Genomic DNA, 27358 nt, shown 5'->3' on the forward strand with positions numbered 1-27358 from the left:
TTCCCATCCATGTCCTAATATTTCTCAAATGTTAAGAGTGGGTCCACATTCACAACTTAACTTGGCAGCTCATTCAACCCTCCTATTACTCGCTGTGTGATAAGTTCCCACTATTGTTTCCCCTTTCACCCTTAACCCATGACCTCAGTGGAAAAGCCTATCTCCATTTACTCTATCTCTGCTCATAATATTGTATATCTCTATTAAATCTCCCCTCATTCTCCTATATTCCAGGGAATGAGGTCCAAACCTGTTTAACGTTTCTCTGGAACTTGGTTCCTGAAGAGTTGACAACATCCTAGTAAATCTTTGCTACACTCTTTAAATCTTATTAATATTTTCCTGTACTTAGGCACAATACTCCAGATTTGGTTTCATCTATATCTTGAACAAATTTATCCAATTCCTATACTCAGTACTTTGTTTTGTAAAGGTCAACGTGCTAAAAGCTCTCTTTACAACACCACTTCCAGTGAATTATGTATCTGTGTTCCTGTTCTACTGCGCTCCTCAATGACCTATCATTTACTCAGTATGTCCGACCATGGTTTGTCCTTTCCAAAAAGCAGCACTTCATGCTTGTCTACATTAAATTCCGTCTGCTGTTTTGCCTGCTCTTCCAGATTGCTCAGTCCCCAACACCTCTAATCTTTGTGTCATCCGCAAACTCACCACATTATCATCTGGATCATGGATGTAGATGACAAACAACAATGGACCCAGCACCGATCCTTGAGCCAATCATCCATTACCACTCTCTGGCTTCTCCTGTAAATCCAATGTCGATTCCAGTTTGGTGCTGAACCTTCCTGACAAATTTCCCATGTGGGACCTTGTCAAAGACAGCATCCACGGCCCTTACTTCATCAAATGTCCCTGGGACACTCCTCAAAAACCTCTGTGAGGTTCGTTAAATAAAACCTATCAAGCAGCATGTTGCCTATTTCCTAATGATTCCCTGTCCCTCCAAATTCTTGTATATCTGATCTCTCAGAAAACATTCCAATAACTTAACCACCACTGACATCAGGTCACTCAGCATCCTAGAATTTCCTATGTTATTTCTGGAGCCTTGTTAAACAATGGACCTACATGAGCTATTCATCCATGTCTGTGGACAGTTTAAATATATCTGCGTGGCCCCTGAAATTCTACACCAGCTTCACTCAATGCCAGGCCCTGGGAATTTATCACCCTTATTCAATTCAAGACAGCAGGCACCTCCTTCTCTTTAATCAGTGTATGTTCCATGACCTTACTATTTGTTTGCCTCACTTCCATAGACTCTGTATGTTTCCTGAGTAAATATAGATGTAAAAAAAAACTAGTTAAGCTCTCCCCTATTTTTTTCTGGCTCCACGCAAAGCCGCCCACCCTGAACTTCAAGAGAGCCAATTTTGTCCCTTACAATCCTTTTGCACTTAATATGCCTGTAGAAGCACTTCAGTTTCTCCTTCACCTTGTCTGATAAAAGAAACCTCGTGTTTTCATTTAGGCCTCCTGATTTTCTTTTTTTTTCTAGAATTTTTTATACTCTTCAAGTACCTCATTTGCACCTTGTTCTCTCTATCTGCTATATACTTCTCTCTTCTTCTTAACCAGATCTCCAATATCCCTTGAAAATAAAGGTTCCTCATGCCTGCTAACTTTGCCTTCAAATTCTGTATTCTCATTGTTTCATCTTTGAAGCCTTTCCACTTACCAAGAACACCCTTGACAGAAAATAACCAATCCTTATCCATGCATTCTTGATCCTTTCTCTTCCGCAAAATTAAATCTCAACCCGAGTGCCGGACTTATCCATATGTATCATTTAACTTGAAACTAATGGTGTTCTGATCACTGGACCCAAAGTTCACCCCTCCACATACTTCTGTTACCTGTCCTGTCTTGTTTCTGAATAGGAGGTCCAATATTGCTCTCTCTGGTTGGAACCTTGATATATTGATTTAGAAAACTTTAATGAACACATTTGACAACCTTTAAGCCATCCAGCTTAAAGAGTGGGAATCCCAGTCAATATGTGGAAAGTTAAAATCTCCTATTATCACAAACATATGTTTCCTGTACCTGTCTGCTATGTCTCTACAGAATTCCCTCCAATTCTCATTCACTATTGAATGGTATCTAATACAACCCCATGAACGTGGGCATATATTTCCCATTCCTCAGCTCCACCCATGTTAACATAGAAACATAGAAGATAGGAGCAGGAGTAGGTCATTCGGCCCTTTGAGCCTGTTCTGCCATTCAATGAGATCATGGCTGATCTTAAAGTTCAGTATCCCACCCCGCCTTCTCTCCGTAACCCCTAATTCCCTTATAATGAAGAAATATATCTAATTCCCTCTTAAATATATTCAATGAACCTGCCTCTACTGCTCTTTGTGGCAATGAATTCCACAGATTCACTACCCTCTGGGTAAAGAAATTCCTCCTCATCTCGGTTCTAAATGGCTTGCCTATTATCCTCGAACCATGGCCCTGGGTTCTGGACTCTCCCACCATTGGAAACATCCCTTCCGCATCCATTCTGTCCAGTCCTGCCAGAATTTTATATGTCACTATGAGATCCCCTCTCAATCTTCTAAACCCCAGCGAGTACAATCCCAATTTGCGCAATCTTTCCTCATAAGTCATTCCTGCCATTCCAGGTATCAGCCTGGTGAATCGCCTCTGCACTCCCTCCATTGCAAGAACATCCTTCCTCAGATAAGGCGACCAAAACTGCACACAATCCTCCAGGTGTGGTCTCACCAAGGCCCTGTACAGCTGCAGTAAGGTATCCTTATTCCTATACTCAAATCCTCTTGATATGAAGGCCAACATACCATTTGCCTTTTTAACTGCCTGCTGTACCTGCATGCTCGCCTTCAGTGACTGGTGCACAAGAACTCCTAGGTCTCTCTGCACTTCTCCATCTCCCAATTTATTTCCATTCAAATAGTAATTTGCCCTCCGGTTTGTATTACCTAAGTGGATAACCTCACCACATTGTAATGCATTTGGCATGTATCTGCAAAGTCCCCTAATTTATCCAAATCACACTCGAGCTTCCTGACCCCCTCTTCAGTGCACACAACCCCTCCTAGCTTAGAGTCGTCTGCAAATTTGGAGATATTACATCCAATCGCCTCATCTAGATCATTAATGTAAATTGTGAACAGCTGGGGTCCCAGTACAGATCCCTGTGGCACCCCACTGGTCACCGCCTGCCACTCAGAAAATGAGCCGTTTATCCCAAATCTCTGTCTTCTATCTGCCAGTCAGTTCTCAATCCACATCAATACCTTGCCCCCAATCCCATGAGCCTTGATTTTGCATGCTAGTTGTTTATGTGGAACATTATCGATGGCATTTTGGAATTCCAGGTACACCATATCCACTGGCTCTCCCCCATCTCAAAGAATTCCAATAGATTTGTCAAGCACGATTTACCTTTTGTAAATCCATGCTGACTCTGTCCAATCCCTTCTCTGCTAGTCATATGCTCTGCTATTACATCCTTAACAAAGGGTTCCATCATTTTTCCCACTACTGATGTATGGCTCACCGGCCTATAATTCCCCGTTTTTTCTCTACCCCCCTTTTTAAATAGTGGGGTAACATTAGCTACCCCCAATCCATGGGTACTGATCCTGAGTCTATCGAGTTCTGGAAAATAATTCTTAAAGCATCTGCTATCTGAATGTCCACTTCCTTAAGTACCCTAGGATGTAGATTATCAGGCCCTTGGGATTTATCGGCCTTCAATCCCTTCAATTTCCCCAAGACCATGTCCTTAGAGATACTGATTTCTTTCAGCTCCTCCCTTGCATTAGTCTCTATGTTTCCCAACATCCTTGGGAGGTTATTTGTATCCTCTCTTGTGAAAACAGAAATAAAGTAAGAATTTAATTGGTCTGCCATTTCCTTATTCCCCATTATATATTCCCCTGATTCTGACTGCAAGGGACCTACTCTGGATTTCACCAATCTTTTCCTCTTGACATATCTATAAAAGCTTTTGCAGTTGGTTTTTATGTTTGCCGCAAGCTTACTTTTGTAATTTATTTTTGCCCCCTTGATTAATCCCTTTGTCCTCTTTTGCTGCATCTTGAACTGTTCCCAGTCTGTGGATTTGGTACTTTTTTTGGCCAATTGATATGTTCTCCCTTTGGACCTAATGCTGTCTCTAATTTCCCTTGTAATCCACAGTTGAGTCACCTTTTCTGGTTTATTTTTATGCCAACCAGTATAAACAATTTCTTCATTTCTTCCATTAGATCTTTGAATGCTTTCCATTGTCTATCCACCGTCAACCCCCCCATAAACACCACCCAATCAATCTTACTCAACTCCCGTCTTATACCATCATAATTCCCTTTATTTAAATTCAGGACCTTAGTTTCAGTTTTAATTTCTTCACTCTCCATGTTGAGTGAGAATTCGATCATATTGTGATCGCTCCTACCCAAAGGGCCTCGTACAACAAGATTGCTGATTAGCCCCTTTTCATTACATAATACCCAGTCTAAAATAGCCTGCTCCTGAGTGGGATCTTCGACATATTGGTCTAGATAACCGTCCTGTAAACATTCAAGGAATTCCTCCTCCTCAGTATTTTTACTAATTTGGCTAGTCCAATCTATATGCAAATTAAAGTCTCCCATGATGACAGCTGTTCCCTTATTGCACGCTTCTCTAATTTCTATTTTTATGCCTTCCCTCACCTCTACATTACTATTTGGAGGCTTATATACGGCCCCAACTAACATTTTCCGCCTCTTGCTATTCCTCAGTTCTACCCATATAGATTCCGCATCTTCTGAATTAATATCCTTCCTGTCAATTGTGTCGGTCCCTTCTCTCACCATCAAAACTATCCCACCCCCTTTTCTTTCTTGCCGATCCCTCCTAAATATTGTATACCCTGGGATGTTAAATTCCCAGGCTTGCCCACCTTGCAGCCATGTTTCTGTAATCCCAATCAAATCGTATTTGTTTGTCTCAATTTCCACAGCCAATTCATCTACCTTGTTCCGAATGCTTCTTGCATTAAGATATAAAGCCTTCAGATTTGCTTTTTTCACCCTCCTTGCTATTTCTGATTTTTTACTTTCGCTGCCTAACCCAGCTTTTCCTATTTTATCTTTCTTGTCCTTTGCTCTATCATACAGGTTCCCATCCCCTTGCCAAATTAGTTCAAACCGCATCCGACAGCTGCACCAAACCTAACTGCCAATATGTTGACCCCTTTTGGCTTTAGGTGTAACCCATCCTTCTTGTTAAGGTCATACCTTCCCCAAAAGAGATCCCAATGGTCCAAGAAGCCAAAACCCTGTCTTTTACACCAGCCCCTCAGCCACACATTCATTTGTCTTAACCTTCCTCAGTTGATAAGCCCTCTGGTCTATTTTGTGATATTTTCCCTGATGAGCAATGCCACTCCTCAGCCTTTAATTCCTCCTGCTCTATTGCATCTGAAACAATGGAACCCTGGATCATTGAACTGCCAGTCCAGTCCTTCCTACAACCAAGTTTCACTGATGGCCACAATGTCATAATTCTACATGCCAGTCCATACTCTAAGCTTGCCTGTCTTTCCAACAATCTTTGGCTTGGCTTCGCGGACGAAGATTTATGGAGGGGGTAAATGTCCACGTCAGCTGCAGGCTCGTTTGTGGCTGACAAGTCCGATGCGGGACAGGCAGACACGGTTGCAGCGGTTGCAGGGGAAAATTGGTTGGTTGGGGTTGGGTGTTGGGTTTTTCCTCCTTTGCCTTTTGTCAGTGAGGTGGGCTCTGCGGTCTTCTTCAAAGGAGGTTGCTGCCCGCTAAACTGTGAGGCGCCAAGATGCACGGTTTGAGGCGATATCAGCCCACTCTAAGCTTGCCTGTCTTTCCAACAATACTTGCATTGAAATAGATGTGCCTGAGAACATAGTGTCCACCACCCTTTGATTTCTGTCTTTATATGAAATCTTTACCTCATCTTTTCCCTCCTTCACTCCCCTTCCGCTTCCCACACCCCTGTAAATCTAGTTAAAAACCCCAGGGCAGCACTTGCAAACCTTCCCACAAGGATATTAGTATTCTTCCAGTTCAGATACAAATTGTCCAGCCCATACACGTCCTAACCTCCCTGGAAGAGAGCCCATTGATCCAGAAATCTGAAACCTTCCCTCCTTTCAAAATGTTGCTCAACTGTAATCAATGGGATATTGTTTTTCATCTCATGAATTTTGCCTGACCTGCTGAGTCTATCAAACATTCGTGTTCACCTTGCCATCAGATATGAGGACCTTTCCATTCAATATGACAGAGACTGTGTGCTCGGATTTCTCAGACACCAATGGGGAAAGTCACAGGTGAATGAGAGGGCCTTAATTTGTCATTTGGACCTGCATTGAAATTTTCTCCACACACTCACACTCACACAAAAACACACCCACACTCTCACACACACACTCACACACACTCACAACTCACACACACAGCCACACACATACACACACTCAGACTCACACACTCTCACACAAACACACTCACATACTCACACACCCACACACACTCACACACAAACTCACATGCACAAACACTCTTATACTCACACACACACATACTCACACACTCACACACTCACAATCACGCACACACTCGCAAATCACACACACACCAACACTCACATACACACTCACACTCACTCACACACTCACATGCACAAACACTCATACTCACACACACACATACTCACACTCACACACATGTTCACACACTCACACACCCACACTCACATACATACTCACACACACCCACACACACTCACACTCACACACACACACTCACACACATGTTCACACACTCACACACGCACACTCACACACACACTCACACACTCACACACGCACAAACACACTCACACATACACTCTCACACACACTCACTCACACACGCACACACTCATGCACACACACTTTCACACACACTCACACATACGCACACATACATATTCTCACACACACTCACACACACACCCAGACACACACACAATCACACACATACACACTCTCACATACACTCATACACACTTACACACACGCTCACACTCTCTCACACACACACTCACACACACACACTTTCACACACTCACACTCACACAGTCATTCATACTCACACAGTCACTCACACACTCTCACACACACACACACACACACACACACACACACACACACACACACACACACATACAAATATTGGATGTAATAATTGCACATAGTTTAATGCAGGCCCTTCAGAAAGGAGAACTTAGAATAAGATCTTTTGAAAATATTTGATATCCAATTTATTAATGTGTGTTAGCTGAAGGCATAGATTATCTGTTTCAGCTCATTCCCAACTGCTCATTAATTGGAAATATTCTCAACAGGTTACAGTAATTTCTGAGAGCTGTTTCAATTAAGTTTAACTGCAGCCCAATATTTGTTTGAACGTTTAATAAAAAAGACGATAGAATTATAATGTAGACACACTCAACTGGATCAAGTGACCTACAGCAATTTATTTTTGTATTCATGATTTAATATTGCCATGAAACCATGGACTTTTATCAACATCTGGTGCTGTATCTGCCAGGGGCAGAGAGGCAGGTGGGTAAAGCGGAAGATCCTAAAATGCTCCCACTTGCCGCCACTTTCACATTTCATGTTCCAGCAGTGCTCAAGGCATCTTCCATATTCGGAAAGGATAACTGGTTATAAAATAATCTCATGTCCAGAAAATCATTTTAATGAAGAATTATAGCAATGAACCCTTTTTTTGTTCAAAATACCTGCAATCTTGCAAATACTTCTCACAACTGTTCCAGGGATCCTGCTGATTCCGGCCACAACTGATAACATGAGGAGAGGGTGTCAGCACAGATTTTCGTGCAACTTTGTAGACCTAAGAAATGAAAGAGAAAGGAAAATTGATCTGGGCAGGGGCAGGACTGGGATTATCTCACTGATGTAAGATGTAGGCAAATCAGATCTGAGACAAGAAGAAATGTCATCACCCACAAGGAGCTCATTCGGCGCTGTTTAATTTTTGGACTTTAGGGGAATCAAGAGATCTGACATTTGTACAGGAAAGTGACCTTGAGGTAAAAACATCAGCCGTGACCTATTGACTAGCCAAATGGTCAACTCTAGTCTTTGTCTCCCGTGTTCTCAACAGCCACTGTGTTGTGAACTCACAACCGTTCACTTGGGTGCAATGCACAAATGTGCTGGAGAAACTCAGAAGGTCTCAGAGTGCCCAGGGGTAGGACTAAAGGGTATCCAGCTCTTCGGTCCTGGGCCTTTCGTCAGGTGGAAGCAATGAACAGGCAGGCGTCTGAGTAAAAGGGTAGGGGGAGGGAGAGGAGAAGAGGGAGCAAGATGAAGGAGGAGAAGCACAGGTTTCATAGAGTTCACTTGGGTCGATATCACTTTAAATAAAGGTGACATAACAGCCTCACTACATATAAACAAGCACCTCATGAGGTGCTAATGCCAGGCACTTAACATAAAGTAGATTTCTACGAATTAGTACAGATCTCCCAACCGCCATTTGCACAGTGCAGTATTTAAAGTTTCAGTAGATTACCTCTATTTTAACTTCAAGTATTTGGCAGAGTTGGTCCAGCCAATTCCCATCTTTTTATAATTGAAACCCTCCTGGGATCTTGATGAAAGATAGAATCAAGGAATGATTTGCAAAATCCTCATCAATGAAAAATGTGGTCTTAAATATAAGTACCTGAAATACAATTTTAATTCCTTTTCTGAAATTAGCTGTCAGGAACTCATAAATCGCTGATGATTGCTTGTCCCCAAGCTCATCTGCAATGCCCCTTAATTGTTTTAAGAACTAAAGGACTCCTTGAACCTCCTACAAGCGACCGGCTTCAGCAGCTCACAATTAAGAATCACAATTAACACAGTTCCAAGTCTGTAGCAATGTGGAGCAACCTTTCATTATTGGAATAAAATACATTTCTTCATTCAAACTGAATAGCATTCCCATTTTTGCAATGCTATACATAAATGTGCTGGTTAAGCTCAGTAAGTCATGCATCATCTATAGGAAGGCAAGGGATTCAGGCCTGAGCCCTTCATCTAGATATGAGCAAGTGCCTGAATGAAAAGGTGGGGATGGAGGAATGGGTAGGGTGAAGAGTACAAGGTTACAAGTAAGAGGTTTTATGTGTGGGATGGTAGAAGAGAAAAAAGCTGAAAAGTGATATATGGAAGGGGTATCTCTCAGAATACAGAAGGAAGCGAAGGGGTAGGGAGATGGACAAAAGGAATAGGGGAAGAGAAAGACTCAGGAGAGGGGTTCAATGGAAACTGAAAATGATACTAATGCTATCAGGTTGGAGAATGCGCAGATGGAGTGTTGAGTGTGTCTCCTCGAATTGGGCAGTCGCCTTGGTTTGGCAGTACATGAGGCCATGTCAGTGAACGATGTGTGAAATTAACATGGTTGGTCACTGGGAGGTCCCTGTATTTGCAATGGGCAGAATGAAGGTCCCCGATTAAATTATCTGTCGGTCTGTGTCCAGTCACTCCGAGGCAGAGGAGGCCACAATGGGAGCACCGGATGCAACAGATGACCCCTGCAGATTTACAAGTGTGAAGATTCTTTGTATTATTTTCAATCTGATGCCAGTAACTCTCTTTGGAAATTGTTCTTTTGAGATCCTGCTTGTTGAGAACATGTCAGCGTACTGTTGTACTTTTCACTGTTGAGTTACCTTTTGGTGAGACAAAGACAGTTAAACTCCAATTTTAGAGATGCAGGCAGGAGAAAGCCACAGAATAGCAGAACCTCTTGGGTGAAGGTGACTGGTGATGACAGGATCAGGATCAGAATCAGAGGCTAGTTTTATGCTCGTGAACAAGTCATGAAATATGATGTTTTGCGGCAGCATCAAAGTTCAAACGTTCATAGTTATGCATCCCTGCATTTGCAGTTTTACAGTCAACAAAATCCCTGCATTATCTTATGACATTAATCTAAAAAATAAAATAAAATAATGATAACAATAACTGCATGAAAAGTAAAGCAGTGTCTGGTTCATTGATCATTCAGGAGTCTGATGGCAGAGGGGCAGAAGCTGTCCTTGTGCCTCTGAGGTCTCGCCTTTAGACTCCTGGACCTTTTCCACGATGGTAGCAGAGTGAAGAGGGATTGGCCTGAGTGGTGGGGGTCTTTGAGGATAGAAGCTGTCTTTTTAAGACACCACTTCATGTCCTTGATGGAGTGAAGTCTGGTGCCTGTGATGTCACAGGCTGAGTTAACAACCCTCTGGAGTTTATTCTTGCCCTGGAATTTCTTTCAAATGCAGCGTAGTAACAGGCCCTTTCTGCCACCCAATTACACCCAATTGACCTACAACCCCCAATATGTTTTTGAATGGTTGGAGAAAATCAGAGCACCTGGAGGTGTTATAAGGCCAGAGGACCCCAAATCCCAGCATCAATAGATATTCACCAAGAGAAAGGGTTACTTAAACAAAAGTTTTTTTAATTATCTTTAAACATAAAAACAGGATTACACTTTAACTTATCACTATTGACTTAACTAACCTAACTTAACCCTCTTCTAATTGTAAGCATACGTGTATGTAATGTGTATGTAAGTTCAGAAATGTTGTTTGATTCACAGTCCAATCTCACTTCTCATTCCTCCAAATTCACTGGTTGCAGGCAATTCTTATACTGCGCACACAATTTAACATTTATGAAGTTCAGCAGGTAAGTGGTTATCACTCAGGAAGCTGCTTGTCAGTTTTCAGAGAGAGATTTGTTGTTTGCTGGACACCCACAACTGATTCCCTCTTAATCAGTCACTTCAGTGTCTTGCCAAAGAAACTTGCCCTATCAGAGTTTCCAGATGATAATCTCTTTCTTTCAGGTCATCACAGAGTTTCTTTTTGTTTCACTTATTTCAAGTCAAACATTAGGCTGCCAATCCAGGCTGAATAAGCACTCACAATCTGTCTTCAAAATAGGGTTTTCCCACAAGCTTGCCAGCTTGTCCTATTCCAGTCCCAGCTGTTGCTGCTGCTGACTGTAAAACTGCAAAACTGCATTCTCTCTCTCTCTCTCTTAGAGAAAAAAAAGCCTGTTTGACTCTCTCTGCTTGCAAAACCACATGACCCTCTTAGAACAGCCAGTTTCACTCCCGACAGCCTGCGGCTCTTTCATCTGTTGCTTTTCAAAACAATAATCCATTAGTGAAGTTTCTTGGGCATTCCCCAAAATTTTTACAAAGCTCCATAGGAGCTGACCTGTCTTGCTTGAGCAGGGCTCCGTATTTTATATGAGATCTGTTTTGAATTGTTTGCATGTGACCTACACTAACAAACCCACCTCAATTTATCTCCCAAAAACATATCTATACACAATACAAACACAACATAATATCTCACAGAGAAAGCCCACACTGACACAGGGAGAATGTACAAACTTACAGGCGGCACTGGAGCACTGGATTTGAATTGAACGCTATTTGTAAGGAGTTTGTACATTCTCCCCATGACTTATGTGGGATTCTTTTTGGTGTTCCTCCAATCCTCCAAACAAATGTATAGGGTTTGTTGGTTAATTGGTGCATTTGGCCGGTGTGGACTCGTGGGCCAGAAGGGCAGTATCTCAAAAAAGAATTAAGAAAATATCTCTCAGCTGTGTTACAAGATCTTCACTATACAGACTCTGGTCTATTTGTTGAAACATTTACACACCCTTACCCTTCACCCCTTTATTTCTCCAGTAGAGAAATTTTACCATCAGAGTTCAAATGTGTAGAGACAGGATGTTTTTTTTTAAGAATTTTTTTTTAAACCGTCCTGTCTCTACATCTATCCTGTATTGCAAGATCTTCACTGTTCTCACTCTGGTCCAGTTGTTGAAGCATTTACACACCCCTCTCCCATCTTTTGATCCAGCAGAGAATTTCTACCCTCTGGATTAAATTTTTCAGCAATTTCTGCTGTGATTCTCTTTTCTTTCCCAATGTTGTAAGCCCCTTGATATCCCAACTCTCTATGTTGTGTTGCCCTATCCAACCTCTTTGACTGAAATTAATTTTTTGGTTTATACCCCGGTAAACTGTGTTTGGATATTTCTCTTCATTAAATGTATGTTATCAACGTACCTTATTCCTGTTGCAGCGAAGGAAAGGGTGATGTATTGAACCGCACTGAGGAAGTGTTTTGGGTTCAGGCGATTTTCCATGGCTGCTTCTGTAATCAAAGCACATTTACTCTGAGATGCTAACTGGTGTTAGCATTTTTCTTGTTGTTGATCAGTGAGAAGTTGTAGTTCAGTTTGGAGAGGGACAAAGTACAACGTGCCTTGAGCAATAAACCCTGACAAGAAAGATTTGCATTCCTGAGATCAGTTAGCATATTCCCCACATGGCTGTTTAGGATTTATCTCACATTATGTTTGTTAATGCACCTATTATGTGCTGCCTATTACATGCATTGTGTTGGTGCGCACACCATGGTCCAAAGCAATATTTCATCTGGTTATGCACGTAGAGTCAGATGATAATAAACTTGATCTGAAATATTAATAATATTAGACTTCTCAGCCATCTGACAGCTGATGTAGATTTTATTTGGATCAAAATGGAAGCAAAATCATTTCTACATCCCCACACTTAACTACATGGGTAAATCAAAATTTCAGGGAACTCCTGCAAGATCACAATCCGAGATCACACAATACCAGGGACATGGGGATAGGAAAGGCTGCGGAGTGAGATAACCAATACGATTTCCATTTTGAGAACTATTTAAAATAGTTATTTCCAGCAATGGAACTGCAAGAAACTGATAAAGAATGCTGAAATATTTCAGACCTGAGTGCAGAAAAAAAACCCATGCCGAAGACATTGAGAAAGAGAACCTGGCTTAAAATCACTGCATGTGAGATCATCATGCCCAGACACTGCAAAATATTACTGCAAAAGGTAACTTTGCAATGAACAGATGCGCATTACAAAGTTTGCACTCTTTGAGAGAGAAACATTTAGAACAGATTTACTTTTGGCAGCATTTCTTCAGAAATCTCTGCTCCCAGCTGGAAAAAGTACAATTTAAACAAACCTGGTGCAGAAATGCAGGTCTGACAAGTGGTGCCTTGTCGTTAAAAGTGATTCAGCTTATTGTGTGCGGAGGATACACAGTGCAATTGGTGATTAGACTGGAAGCTGTGGTCTTTCCCATCCCAAGCACAGATGATATATATTTTTTTATCCTTTCAGCACGATTTTTTCCACAAAATCTATTGAGAACATCTAGGATAAATGCTGCCGTCAGAGAGCAGTAGCAATCATCAAAGATCCACACCACCCAGCATACGCTCTGTTCTCGCTGCTGTCATCAGGAAAGAGATATATGTGCCACAAGACTCACACCACCAGGTTCAGGAATAGCTGCTACCCCTCCACCATCAGAGTCCTCAACAACAAACTCGATCAGGGACTCATTTAAGAACTCTTACTTGTGCACTTTATTGATTTTTTTTCTTCTCTGTATTGCATAGTTTGTTTACATGTGTACATTATGTACAGTTTTTTTTGATAGCAAGTGGTAAATTCTGCCTCGTCTGCAGTTAAAAAGAATCTCAGGGTTGTATGTGATGTCAAGTATGTAGTCTGACAATAAGTCTGAAATTTTAGTAAACAAGGCACAAGTGAGGATTCACCTCATCCTGTTCTTTAAAATAACTCACAGTCTAAAAAAAAATTCCAGGTATTCTTGCAGCATCATCTATCACAATCTTTTTTTGTGCAGTGTCATATCTTTCAATTTTCCTTCAGAAAGAGTTTACAAAAAATAACTGTGTTCAAGTCTTTTGATTTTTGATGTCAAATGTAATCTTCCTAATATTTATGAAAGAAAGCATGGAAATGAAAGGCTATTGAAATACAAGTAATTTTGTTTCTACAAAAGCAAAATCAAATAAACAATTTCTTCAACTATTTTGGTAATTAATAAGCAGCAAATGCTACTGTTCTGTCAATGCCCTGACAAGCGATGGCTGAATGCCAAAAATTAAATGAATTAGAAAATTTTTCTATGATTACATTCCACAGTTGTAGGGGGGAGAAGCTGCTGTGTGTGTATGCAAGACCTTTGTGAGGCAGTGAACTATATAAATATATGGGATTTGCATAAATCTGATTTCTCAGGGTGTGGTGATTGGGAGTTAGTGCTCCTCCTAACCACTAGAGGGAGTTGGAGACAAATGTGAGATGCAAAATAGATCCCCACGAGGTCGTGAGTTGTTACTAAAATATAATTAATACAGAATAATCCAATGCTGCTTTATTATAATAAAAGAAACATCACACAGAGCATCCATTGGTTCTGGTCCTCCAGTTTTGTTGAAGAATCATTTGGCAATTCACTGAATAATAAAATCCAATGCCCACAGGTGTCCCTATATTGCAGACATTATTAATATTGGCAACAGGATGACATTGAGATTTGAATTTACATGAAGGCAAATCAAAAGCCAGTGTTCTTATTTTACAGATATTATGATTGGCGTTGTACAAAGCAAATCAGGTGGGCCATCAAACTTTTCACAATTAACCATGGCACAGTTAGCGTTTAGTGCTGTTACAGCCCCAGCAATTGGGTCCATGCTGTCTGTAAGGAGTTTGTATGTTCTCCTCATCTGCATGGGTTTTCCCTTGGGCTCCGGTTTCCTCCCACTGTTGGAAACGTACTGGGGTGGTAAGTTAATTTAATGTAGTTGGGTGGCACGGACTCATGGGCCGAAATGGCCTGTTACCATGCTGTATGCCTACATTTAAGTGTAGTGATTTGGCCAGTTATCTGTTTAAAAGTGTTTGCTTTGTGTGCTATATTTTCATGTATGTCACATTCTAAATATAGCATTACATGACAATAATGGAACCTTTACGTTTAAAACAGCAATTGAAAGAAACAGATTTCTTTTTCAAAACATTAATATTTATACCCATGAATTAATGAAACATACTGTTTTAAGCCCCTTTCACGCTTGCAAATGGTCCCAGGATTTAACAGCCAATAAGTCTAAAAAGGGTCTAGTGTGAAAGGAAAATCTTCTCAATAACAGCGTGAGATGATGTCGTCTCATGCCGGGGATTGACGGGCTTGACCCCTGGTACAATCCCCAGCATCTGCAGACACCAGCATTGCAATCAGGCAAGTGTGAAATGGGTAATTGCATCGTGGGTTTGAAATGACCCAAATTTTTGAGTGAGTGCAGGAATGTGAAGGAAGAAAAGATTAAATGAAGGTATAAACTTTACCATGGGAAAGTCTCAGCAGGGGGGGAGAGGGGAAGTAAATAGTGTGGGGAGAGGGGAAGTAAATAGCAATAGCAATGTTTAAACCGTGTGGGAATGTTGGTGGTGCTACAGCGCACAACTTATACAGTATAGGCAAAAGGAATGGCAGACCTGACTTCCCAGAATGCTGTGTGGCAGAAAAGAAATCCCTGCATGAGTGCTCTGTGCATGCAGCCGTGCATACAGCCCTTTCTCTGCTGCACAGAATTCTGGGTATTTATAAATTGTGTATGACAGCACTACCAGCTTTCCCACGCTGCATAAATTGTGCATGATAGTGCTACCAACTTTCCTACCCTGTTTAAAAATTGTCCGTTATTGCTATTTATTTCAAGCACTTTTCCCATGGTCCCTTACAACAGCAGGGGCTGAAGGCCTCATTATGTTATGATTAGGCATGATTAATTTTGTTCAAATATAAGATCATAATACATTGATCAGGATTTAGGGCAGGTCCACCATCGCTTGATGTGTCATGATGTTGCTGGTAGAAGGTAGAACAGTCCTAAGCCCCGGGGATGACTCCTTGCAAGTGCAAAAGCGTTCAGTGTCCCAGTTAGGAGTGGTCAAGTGTGAACAGCAAAAACACCCCATTCCTATGCTGGGACACTGTAAAAGGGGCTTAAAATTGTGTGATATCTAGATGTATGCATTTGAATTACACCATGGCAACGTGGGAATTTAACTTCAAGCAGTTAAATAAATAAGTAATTTGGAAAGAAAAAGGCTAGTGTCTGTGAAGGATATATTTCATTCTTATCGAGACTGACCTATAATTGACTTTAGACCCATTAATGCAGTTGACTGTTAATTCCCTCCTCAGGAGGCAGAATAAATGTCAGAATTACTACATCCTGTGAACAAGGAAAAAATAATTGTGCTCAAGCTGATGCGCATAGGGTGACTCATCAGGCTAAATGCAGGTAGAACTTAAAGGACCCAATGTCCTAAGGCTACAAGACAGAGCTGTGAAATTGGTAGTGGCCGATTTGATAGAAGCTGCCAAACATTGAAACCTCCTCAGGGTACAAACACACAAGCGGTAACTGCAATTACTGCAATTTTTTGAAAACATTAATGAGAATTGACTCTTTGAACAGGACAAAATTGTGCCTGAAAAATACTTTGCACTAATATTTTAAATGAGTTTTGTTGTATTCTGATGTTTTTCTCCATGTTTGTGAATTAATGCACATACTGCATTTGCATGGTTAAATTAGCATGACCACTGCAAGAACAGGAAAGGTGGGGAGTGGGTCGGAGCTGTGAACAGCATGAGTCTAGATCTGGGCCCTCCTTGAAAAGGCGACTGCTCTTTTCCTGAGCAGCCTTTTGTCATGTAAATGGCTTTCATTGTAGTGCTGATGAACACACTATCTGCCCTGTATAAACCCTAACCAGTAGAAGTTGTGCACTATCTTGATGCAGGCTCCTTTCCTGCACCATTCCTGTGAGGTGTTGCCAAAGTGGTCCATTAGAGATTAATGCTGTGTCCAGTGATGAATCAATTTCACACTTTAAATCAGCCAGCCTAGAATACGAGTTCAGGTAAGGCTGCAGATTTTCCCTTGTATGCCTAATCGCCTTTGTCCTTTTCAAATTTCAAAACTGTAGTTATGCCTTTTGTTGTTATTGCATCAGTACCAAGAGAAAAAAGTAAATTGAAACCAAGCGTGACAATGAATGAAACAAGAGTTTGAAAAAAGTCAGACAAGAAGACTCCATCGAAGGAGCTGGAAACAAACAAGTGAACAGAGTTGGTATTTTAGGGGTCAAGTTGCCTTCCACAGAACTGGAAAAGGAAAGATGCAGATTTATTGTTCCAGAGAACAGAGGGAGTGAATAGGAGATGGAAACACAGGCACTCAGTATCTTTCAAGGGATTCTCTTTTGCTTCTCTTTCTCTAATCGTTAAGGGCACCGACCGGGCAATGCTCAGGGTGACACTTTGCTTTACAGCAAGCAAAAGTTGAAGTTTACCTTTTGTTTTGTATGATTACGTGATTCTGTCGAACGCTGGCTGAAGTTGTCAAGTTTACCATTACTTGAGTAGCAGTTAGATCCAGAAATAAAAAGAAGTAAATTGAACTGAAGAGGCACTGTCAAATTTATTCATTTAAATTTAGACATGCAGCGTGGTAACAGGCTATTTCGGCCCACAAGCCCATGCTGCCCAATTTACACCCAATTAACCTACACCCCTGGTATGTTTCAAACAGCGGGAGAAAACCGGAGCCGTTGGGGAGAACCCGCGCAGTCACGGGGAGAACGTGTAAACTCCTAGCAGACAGCGTGGGATTCGAATCCTGGTCCCGATTGCTGGCGCTGTGAAGGTATTGCGCTAACCGTTGTGCCAACTGTGCCACCCCAAATCTGTGTAGGAAAAAAAAATTAAAGGATGGTTAAGAAATTGTTAAATTCATAAAAAAGATACAAATGCTGGAAAAACTTAAATAAAATCAGAAAATATGAGAAACAGTCGCCAAGTCAGGTAAAAAGAAACAGAGTTAATGTTTCAGGTCCAAGGCATGTGCTGACACAACATCTCTGATTGGTCATCTTTTTGATCATCTTGTTAAATTTAATATTAAGCATTGAGGGCTGCCACACGCCCAGATGGAAGATAAGCTGTTGTTCCTTAAACGTGTGTTGGTCATCTTTGGAAGAGAAAGAGGCTCCAAAGTGGGAGCAGTGCAGAGAATGAGAATGATGGTTAACTGGACAACTTTGTGGCTCAAATGAAGAAAGAACATTCAACTGCACAATCTCACCATCGTTGTCAGCACAGATAACCAGAACTCTGCTGTTTCCTGCTGAAACAGGAAAACAAGATTAGGGTGGCCTGCGTCCTCATTTTTCACCTCACACACTTAATTTTTTTATATAGAACTGACATGATTTTTTTTTCCGTTCTCCCTACCTTCCGGGAGTGGTCGTTCACACAGGAGCTGGCAAAACTCCAAATATCCATATCACATCACGAGTTTAGACAGAACACCTGAAGTGCAGTATTTAAGGAGGCTGGACATCCTATTCGTTCACGGATCGTTTAGACTGAAGACATTCCAGGAAGTTTACTAGGGGTCTCGGAGGTAAAATATCAGAACAGGAATGGCCCCCTAATTCCCATTCCGACCTTTTTATGCAGCTTGCGCTCCACGAAAATGGTAATAATTTTCTGGTACGCAATCACTGTGTAGAAAAGAACATAATTGAAAGGATTACCCTGCATCATTTTCGCACCCTCCAAGAAGATCCCGCTTCTTCCTCTGCCTGTCCCCTTACCATGATCTGAGGACAAGTCCCACCGTGAAACATTGATCCAATTTTCAATCTCCTCTGATTGTGCCCCTTTTCAGCTATTAGATGGGACACCCAACATTTATCGTCTTCCCACTGGCTAGGACCCGAACACTGCTTGGAGGTGAATCTGAAATTCACTTGCATTTCTGCCAACCAACCAGAAATTAGTGACTATTCTGGAAAATACTACTGTTCAGTAGAGCTTCAGTTTGTCTGATTCTTTTTAAATTTTACTTTTAACGATTTGTGCAACACAGATAGCATCACACTATTGAATCTGACACCACCTGTAAGGAGTTTGTGCTTTACCCCCCCACCAATGACCGTGTGGGTTTTCTCCAGTTCTCCGGTTTCCTCCCACATTTCAAAAACATATGCCGAATATTAGATTAATGGGTGTATTTGGGCAGCACCACTGGTGGGCCAGAAGGGCCTGTTACTGTGCTGTGTGTCTAATTTTTAAAAAATGCAGTTCGGTGGAAGCCCTTATTGGCGCATTAAACCCATACCATGCAATTGCACTCAGTTAACCTCCTAACCCTGCAGATTATTGGAGGAAAGTGGAGCATCAGGGGAAAACCCATGAAAGTGATAGCGGGAATGTACACACTTCTTAAAGACTGTGTTGGATTTGAAATAGGGTCTCTGGGATTGGAATAGTGCTGTGCCAGCTGATACGCTAACCAAGCAACTCCAATCACCATCAACCTCATCTCTCCATCTTTGGCCTCTTGCATTGCTCAAGCAATACCTCTTGTAAGCTTGGGAAACTTAATCTGGCGTCAAGCTATATTGTTGTCCTTGGAATTTAATTTGCAAATTTCAGGTAACACCCTTTCAGTTAAGAAACAAAATCATGCATCTGTCTCCAATGGTGGGCTTGGGATGAGCTTCTTCCACTGCACTGTCTTCTTCCTTTTTCACCTCCAGCCTTCATTTCCAAGATCCCCATTTTGTGATTATTTGGAATGACTGATGGTGCACAACATCCATCTTGAAAAGGACCTTAACCTCTGAGCCACCACTTCCTCAGAGTCAATGTTTTTGGATGTTTCAGTATCTTCTTGCAGCCTGTTGGCTTAAACTACATTATTACTTCATGGTGCTTATGCCACTTGGATCAGATTTTGTCAAAGTGCAATCATAACAGCGTGTTCTGTGACTTGTTCTCTGTTCTTCAGCATTGACTTTTCAATTAACCACATTTTGTAAGCTTGGCTTTTGGTTTCCCTGAGATTTATCCTGATATCCACAGATCCCTTTCCGTCTGCCGCGCGAGCAAGAGTGTGTCTTGGTAAATAGAAGTTACAAACGTAAGGGTTCATCTCGTCTCTTGCTGCTTTCATTATCTCTCTTCATCATTGGTAGATAGAAAATGTGTAGATAAGGCTGTAAATGTTACATTAATTCTGCTTGATTCTTTTTTTAGACATAGCACGGTAACATGCCATTCTGGCCCATGAACCGTGCTGCCAAAATACACCAATTAACCTACAAACATCGCACAATTATTAAGGGTGGGAGAAAACTGGAGCACCCGTAGGAAACCCAAGAAGACATGAAGCAAATGTACAAATTCCTTACGGACTGAGTTAGATTTGAATCCATGTTGCTGGCATTGTAATAGCATTGTAATGGCATTGTAATAGCACTGCTGTTGAACTCACTGTGCTGCCATCAGATTCCATTTCTGCTAAGTCCAATTTAAATGATTTCTTTTCTGTACTATTGCAATAGTTATCTTCCAGGAGTGGTGAATTTAAAAGATTAAGGCTTTTAATAAATTAATAAATATAAACTTCTCTTTGAATTGTTTGAAATGAGGTATCAACAGGAAAGTTTAAAATTCATTGGCCGAGCGATGCTGTTAACAGCTCTGCACTGATGATCCAGATCCAAACTTGACCTCCGGTGCCATCTCTGCTTGGAGGTTTTATCCATGACCTTCAATTTCCATCGACCTTCGGCTGGTTAATGGTCCACTGTGAATTCTCTGTAATACATGGAGGAGTGCTGGAATCTCAGGATTGTTGATGGGAACACGGTCGTCAGAAGAAAGTGGGATTGAGGCAAACGGGTGCTGGATGGTTGACATGGAATCAATAGGCTCAATGGTCTGTGTTTCAGCTCTGCGACACAACGACTCTGTAGCAGGACTGAGCATCATGCTTGGACTGAACTCTCACATTTGTTTGTTGACAGATCTCTCAAAAGGAATGTACTTTTTTCCCCCCCAATGTGAAGGCCATTTGTTGCTGAATGCTTCAACTGGCAGGTATGATAAGAGCTAAAGTTGTTTCTATTTGTCTTTTACTTGAAAGAAAAAGACCAATGTGCAGTTAACATATCATTGTGCCAGTCACTTCTGATGTTTCAAGCTGAGTTGCATTTGCTATCAATGTGTTATATTTTCAGTTCCAGACATTTGTTTCCTAGTAACCAGTTTAGGTTTTTAAAAAAAAGTATTGAAATATAAATATATAAATAATATCAATTCATTTTAGCCTCCCAGGAGATCTAATGTACAAATAAGATTTGATGCAATTTAAAAACCAAATAAGATGTTCAAACTACTTGAAATAGGCCATAAAAATGAATTTAAGTTGGCATTTTTCACAAGTGCTTTACCATATAAATGTTAGCTGCTTTGCCAGACAATTTGTTCATTAGCGTTAGGTCTTTTAACTCTCTGAACAACTGCAGTAGTTAAGTTCTGGCTCTGATAATATTAGATCTGCTTGGCAGTGATAGCAACAGAGCATTGAGTTGTCATGTTGAAGCTTCAGACAAAGGAATGAAACTCCTTTCAAGAATGAGTTCCCCATTTTTGTTGAATGCTCAAGAGTAAGTTATGTCCTTCCGTTGACTGGAGGGAATGGATCTAGAAAACATAAAGCACACGCTTCAGGGGATAGGGTAAAAATAAATTATTTGAAACCTTGCTTTAAAAACTTTCAGTGCCTGATAGATTTCCATTCAAAAAAATCCATTTGCATTCCCACATTATGGTTTGGTGGTATTTTTATGCCAATATTCAAACACAAAAAAAACAGCTGCTGCACCTCCACCATCAGACTCCTCAATGACAAACTCAATCAGAGACTCAATTAAGGATTCTTATACTTTAATGATTTTCTTTTTGTTCTCTTTGCATTGTAAAGTCAGTTTGTTTACATTTGTTATCTGTTCGCAGTTCTTTCATTTGTTTACATGTTTATGCTGTGTACAGTTTATTTTTGCACTACAAATTAGGGGTAATTCTGCCGCGCCCGCAGGGAAAACGGAATCTCGGCTTGTAAGTGATGTCATGTATGTACTCTGAAATCTGAAAATATTTTGGTTATTTCCACTTTGGAAAGTAAACATCTCATTTTAACTCAAACCACATTGAAATGGACACATGTAAAGTTGAACATGACACTATACGGCTGCTCTTTTTATTTTATTCAACTTTATTTTACTCAAAAAAATAGCAGCCCATAAAGTGTTAAGAGCATCAGTATTGCCACATTGACCACCGCCAGTGGGCTGATAACGCCTCAAACCGTGCATCTTGGCGCCTCACAGTTTGGCGGGCAGCAACCTCCTTTGAAGAAGACCGCAGAGCCCACCTCACTGACAAAAGGCAAAGGAGGAAAAACCCAACCCCAACCAACCAATTTTCCCTTGCAACCGCTGCAATCGTGTCTGCCTGTCCCGCATCGGACTTGTCAGCCACAAACGAGCCTGCAGCTGACGTGGACTTTTTACCCCCTCCATAAATCTTCGTCCGCGAAGCCAAGCCAAAGAAAAGAAAAGAATTGGTAAGAGTAAGAGCTTGATAGGAAGGAAGAGGGAAATGGTGTGAACATAATGCCTATCCAAAGTAAAGACAGCGCTTACCAAATAAGTTATACAGTAATTTTAAAATTTATTTACAGGAGGTGGGGGTTATGCATGGCAGGTATTGTACACCCATCTCAAATCCCCTTAAATTTTTAATTTTTAAAATCAAATCTAGACAGCAAATGGTAACAGGCACTTCCAGCCCACAAACACATCCTGCCCAAATACCCCAATTAACCAACAAGCCCCATGCATTTTGAAGGGAGCGAGGAAACCAGTGCACCCGGAGGAAACCTACACTGATGTGGGGTTAACGTACAAACTCCTTAGAGACGCCACTGGATTCAAATTTGAGTCCTGCACTTGAGAACATTGGATAGGGCTGCAGGACTTGCTGGCTTAGTTAATATTGTTACACAATGCTGTTTGGAGGTGAGTTCCAGGACTTTGATTGAAAAACGATGCCAAGCTATTTTTTTGAATCGGGATATTGTTTGATTTTTAGAGGAACATATTTTGCTGCTATTTGTACTGCTTTGGTCTTGATGGATGATGATAGTGGTCAGAAGTTGGAGAATTATTTTTGAAGAACTGTTGACAAATTGCTACCTTGCCTTTTGTTGATGACACAGAATGCAAAGAAAGTGTGCTATTTGCCGATCAAGTATGCTTATCCCCTTTCACACTTGCATCCCACTTAATTGGCCGTTCAGTGTCCCAGGATAGGAATGGGGGTTTGGACTTTCACACTAGACCACTCCAAACCAGGACACTGAACGATTTAATACTTGCAAGGGTTTATCCCCAGCATTTGATCTGTTCTACCTTTAATCGGAAGTGCCTGCATGACATTTCCCATTTCACATCTTGCCTCATCTCAATGCCGGCATCTGCAGACACCGGGGATTGTACTTGGGGGTCAATGCCATCAATCCTCGACATGAGATGATGTCATCTGATGTTGGCGTTGAGCAGATTTTGCTTTCACGCTTGCCACTTTAAAGGCTGATTGACGTTTGATTCCTGGGATCACTGGCAAGTGTGAAAGGGTTTCTTCATTGTCCTGCTTGGACTTGTAGTTCTGGGATGTACTTGGAGTTACACGCATCAAGGCAAGCTTGCTTTGTGCCTTGTACATGGTAGAAAGACCTTGCAGAATCAGAATTGCAAATCAGTTGATGCAGAAAACTCAGCCTCTGATTTGACATTTAAAAAAATACACCAATAAATGTCAAAATCTCACTTGTTGGAGACAGTTATTGTCTGACACGTGTTTGGTGAAAATGTTACTTGTCACTTATCAGCCCACATCTGAATGTTGTCAAGGTCTTGCTGCTTGTGGGTGTAACTGACTTCCTTATGTAAAGAAATGGAAATGAGCATTGAGCAATCTTCAATGAATGCCTCCCCTCCTCACACCACATGGTCCATCATTCACCAACGATGTTCACTGTTCAGTTTTCTGATCCACAAGGAAGGAGCCCATGTGGTTTCCAGGCAGATAATTAAATTTCCATTCAGGTAGCACTGGAGGTCAGGATGAAACTTGCATCAGCAGTGATGTAACACAACAGGTCTACTCATTGTGTAGTTGAGGAAACACATTGATGAGGCAAGTAATGCAGTTGCAACTTGGACAATGTTGTTGATGCACTGTCCATTAACCACATTAGACTAGAAGTAGTGATTAATAGGCTTTAATCACCATAAATCATCAGCGTGTCTCACATGTTGCTGGCCTGAATCCACCGCAGATACTGAGGGAGGGGTTTGGGCATAACAACCTTTGTGGAGATTCTGAGGGGAGGAGTCACAGGTACAGAGGTGGGGCATCCCATACAGCACATCCATATAGACAGTACTAACAGCTCTACAGTGGTCCCACCACAGCTGTTCCATGATATATAGAAGCTGGGGTGATTAAAGTAAGTATTTATATTCGAAACAAATGTTTTAAAATTGTTATTTCTTTCTACCTTTAAAAAATTCATAATTCCATTTATTCAATATTTAGTCTGGAATTTCTTCACCTATATAATTCATCTCAATATCTAACCAAAATACTTTTTATTCCAAAAATCCCAATTTAGCTGCCTTATAATAACTTTTAAAATTTGTTAATCTCAAACCTCCTTGATTTTTTTCCATGTTAACATCTAAATACTTATACTGGCTGATTTTCCTTTCCATAAAAATTCCCTAATATTCTTATTTAATCATCTAAAAAACACAGGATACATGTGGAAAGAGGTAGAGGAATTATCAGTTGGCTCAATTGACTTTAAAACCTTCCATTTACAATTAATAATTCTTTATTTGACAACTAGTATGAAAAAGCTATACAGAAAATACGACATTGTTTTAGAGGTTCATTGTTTATGACATTTGATCAATTAAAGGAGAAGTGTGGGATATTACAAAATACAATATTTGCATATTATCAATTATGATCATATTTGTAGGAAAAAATAGGAATGAATTTGACACTTTCTGAATATAGTCAATATGAAAATGTTATAACAGATACTTTTATAACTACTATGTATAATAAATTACAAGAAATAAAGGAAAAGGAAGATTTGTGTAAAATTAAACTGAAGTGGAAACCAGATTTAAATATACAACTTCAAGAAGAAATATGGATGAAGCTGTGTAGAGATAATGTAACTAATACAATCAAAGCTAGATATCAAATGGCTCAATATAATTGTTACATCAAATGTATTATATACCCTATAAGTTGAATAAATTATTTTAAATTTCTCTGCTCAATGTTTTAGATGTAAAAAAGAGGCTTTGCATTCAGTATGGTTGAGTGAAAAGGTAAAAAAAACTTTTGGAAAGAATTATGTGTTATCTTAGAGAAGATATTAAAAGTGAAGGTTAAATTAGATCCAAGAAATTTTTGTTGGGTAATATATATGATGAAGATATTAAGTTGGAATTAGATAAATATAAAAAGAGATTTTTGAGTCTAGCAACAGCGAGAAAGTGTGTAGCTAAATTGTGGAAACTGGAAAATAATGTTAAAATAGAAGAATGGTTTAATGAAATAAAATATTGTCTTCCATTAGAAAAAAAAATTAAAAGATGAGAGATGATTATTGTCAAATATGGGAGCTTTATATAAGATTTATGAATTATAGACTAATCCAGATCTTTTAATCCAATCTTCTCCTGAATATATGGTACTTTCATCAAGCAATGTATTATGGGATTATTAATGTGGTTATAATTATCTCGAAGTACTCGAGATGGCAGAGGTCGACAGCATCGAGTCCACGCTGCTGAAGATCCAGCTGCGCTGGATGGGTCACGTCTCCAGAATGGAGGACCATCGCCTTCCCAAGATCGTGTTATATGGCGAGCTCTCCACTGGCCACCGTGACAGAGGTGCACCAAAGAAAAGGTACAAGGACTGCCTAAAGAAATCTCTTGGTGCCTGCCACATTGACCACCGCCAGTGGGCTGATATCGCCTCAAACCGTGCATCTTGGCGCCTCACAGTTTGGCGGGCAGCAACCTCCTTTGAAGAAGACCGCAGAGCCCACCTCACTGACAAAAGGCAAAGGAGGAAAAACCCAACACCCAACCCCAACCAACCAATTTTCCCCTGCAGCCGCTGCAACCGTGTCTGCTTGTCCTGCATTGGACTTGTCAGCCACAAACGAGCCTGCAGCTGACGTGGACTTTTACCCCCTCCATAAATCTTCGTCCGCGAAGCCAAGCCAAAGATAATTATTGTGATGAATGTGTTTTTTCTTTCCTTTTTTTCTTTTTTTTATATAACTGCAATGATTAGGGATGGTGGGAGGTGGAGTTGTGAAAACTGAAAATTATTTAGTACAGGTATCTATTAAGAAATGTTAATTTGAAAGGGATGAAGATACAAATAAATACAATTTTCCAAAAAAAAAGTAGTTGTAACTTTTGTGTGAGCAACATTTTGATTTCATTCAAATATTCGACTCCATTTCAATTGCATCGCACCAACGTGCTGGAGAAACTCAGCAGGTCATGCAGCATCCAATAGGAAGTAACATTTCAGGCCCGGGCATTCTTGACAAAAAGACTGAAACGTTACTTTGTCTTTGCTTCCTAAGGATCGCTGCATGATCTGCTGTGTTTCTCCAGCACTTTGGTGCATTGCACTTAACCCAAACATCTTCTTGCTTTGCTCCTTGATTAAAATTGTTTTGTTTCTCCTGCTAAATTGAAAGCTTCTTTTATTTGAAAGAGAATCATGCAGAAAATGAACCCTATTGCTGAGAATGTTATGGTGAGTTCTGCTTGGCACTTCTTGATGTAAAGTGTGCTGTGGGTCCATTGGAGCATCAGTTTGCAGTTGGATTGAGTGGATTGATTCAATGCTGATTAGCAGGTTTGGATTTGTCATCTTTACCTGTGTGTTCTGCTAAAGGAACTCAAACCACCTTCAAATATATGGATATAGGTAGCATTATCTCAGCTGGTCCTCCTGTGTATATTTTGCACTGTCTTCAAGTTGTCTTTGACAAATCAAGTTTCCAACTGAGCATATAATAATGATGTTGAAATACCTTGAATCATTACTTTCTCAATATGGTTCCATTTTCCAGTCCACAGCGCAGACTAACCTGTTGATATGTATAAATTGAAAGAGGAGAATGTGTTTTAATTTTGATTTTCAATAAACTCCCCTCCCATTTTAAAGGATGCACTATTATCAGAATTGTCCAGCAAATGATATTTGGATTCCTTGGAAAGAACAAAATTGACTGACCAGAATCCATCATAATCGTCTTGCTTTGAGAGCCTTACTTTCCATGAACTAGTTTATTTTTCATGCTCTGTGAATTTGGCAGAATTAAGTCGGCTTCTTAGTGTTACCC

General features: G+C 40.6%; 1 protein-coding gene across 2 annotated transcripts in view; it reads left to right on the forward strand.

The window, feature by feature from the left end:
* The window catches only part of LOC138738963 (limbic system-associated membrane protein-like), a 1544776-nt gene that overhangs the window by 353094 nt on the left and 1164324 nt on the right, over nucleotides 1-27358 (forward strand). Inside the window, exons 1-2 of one of the 2 annotated variants that reach the window (XM_069890212.1) lie at nucleotides 14570-14586; nucleotides 20865-20937. The exons of the other annotated variant lie outside the window; for it this stretch is intronic. Of the exons in view, the coding sequence (XP_069746313.1) occupies nucleotides 20922-20937 (16 nt within the window). The 5' untranslated portion in view covers nucleotides 14570-14586; nucleotides 20865-20921. Of the gene's footprint in view, nucleotides 1-14569; nucleotides 14587-20864; nucleotides 20938-27358 lie in introns of those variants that run through there. 2 annotated transcript variants of the gene reach the window in all.

The sequence above is a fragment of the Narcine bancroftii genome, chromosome 7 (assembly GCF_036971445.1).
Source record: "Narcine bancroftii isolate sNarBan1 chromosome 7, sNarBan1.hap1, whole genome shotgun sequence".
Classification (NCBI taxonomy): Eukaryota; Metazoa; Chordata; class Chondrichthyes; order Torpediniformes; family Narcinidae; genus Narcine; species Narcine bancroftii.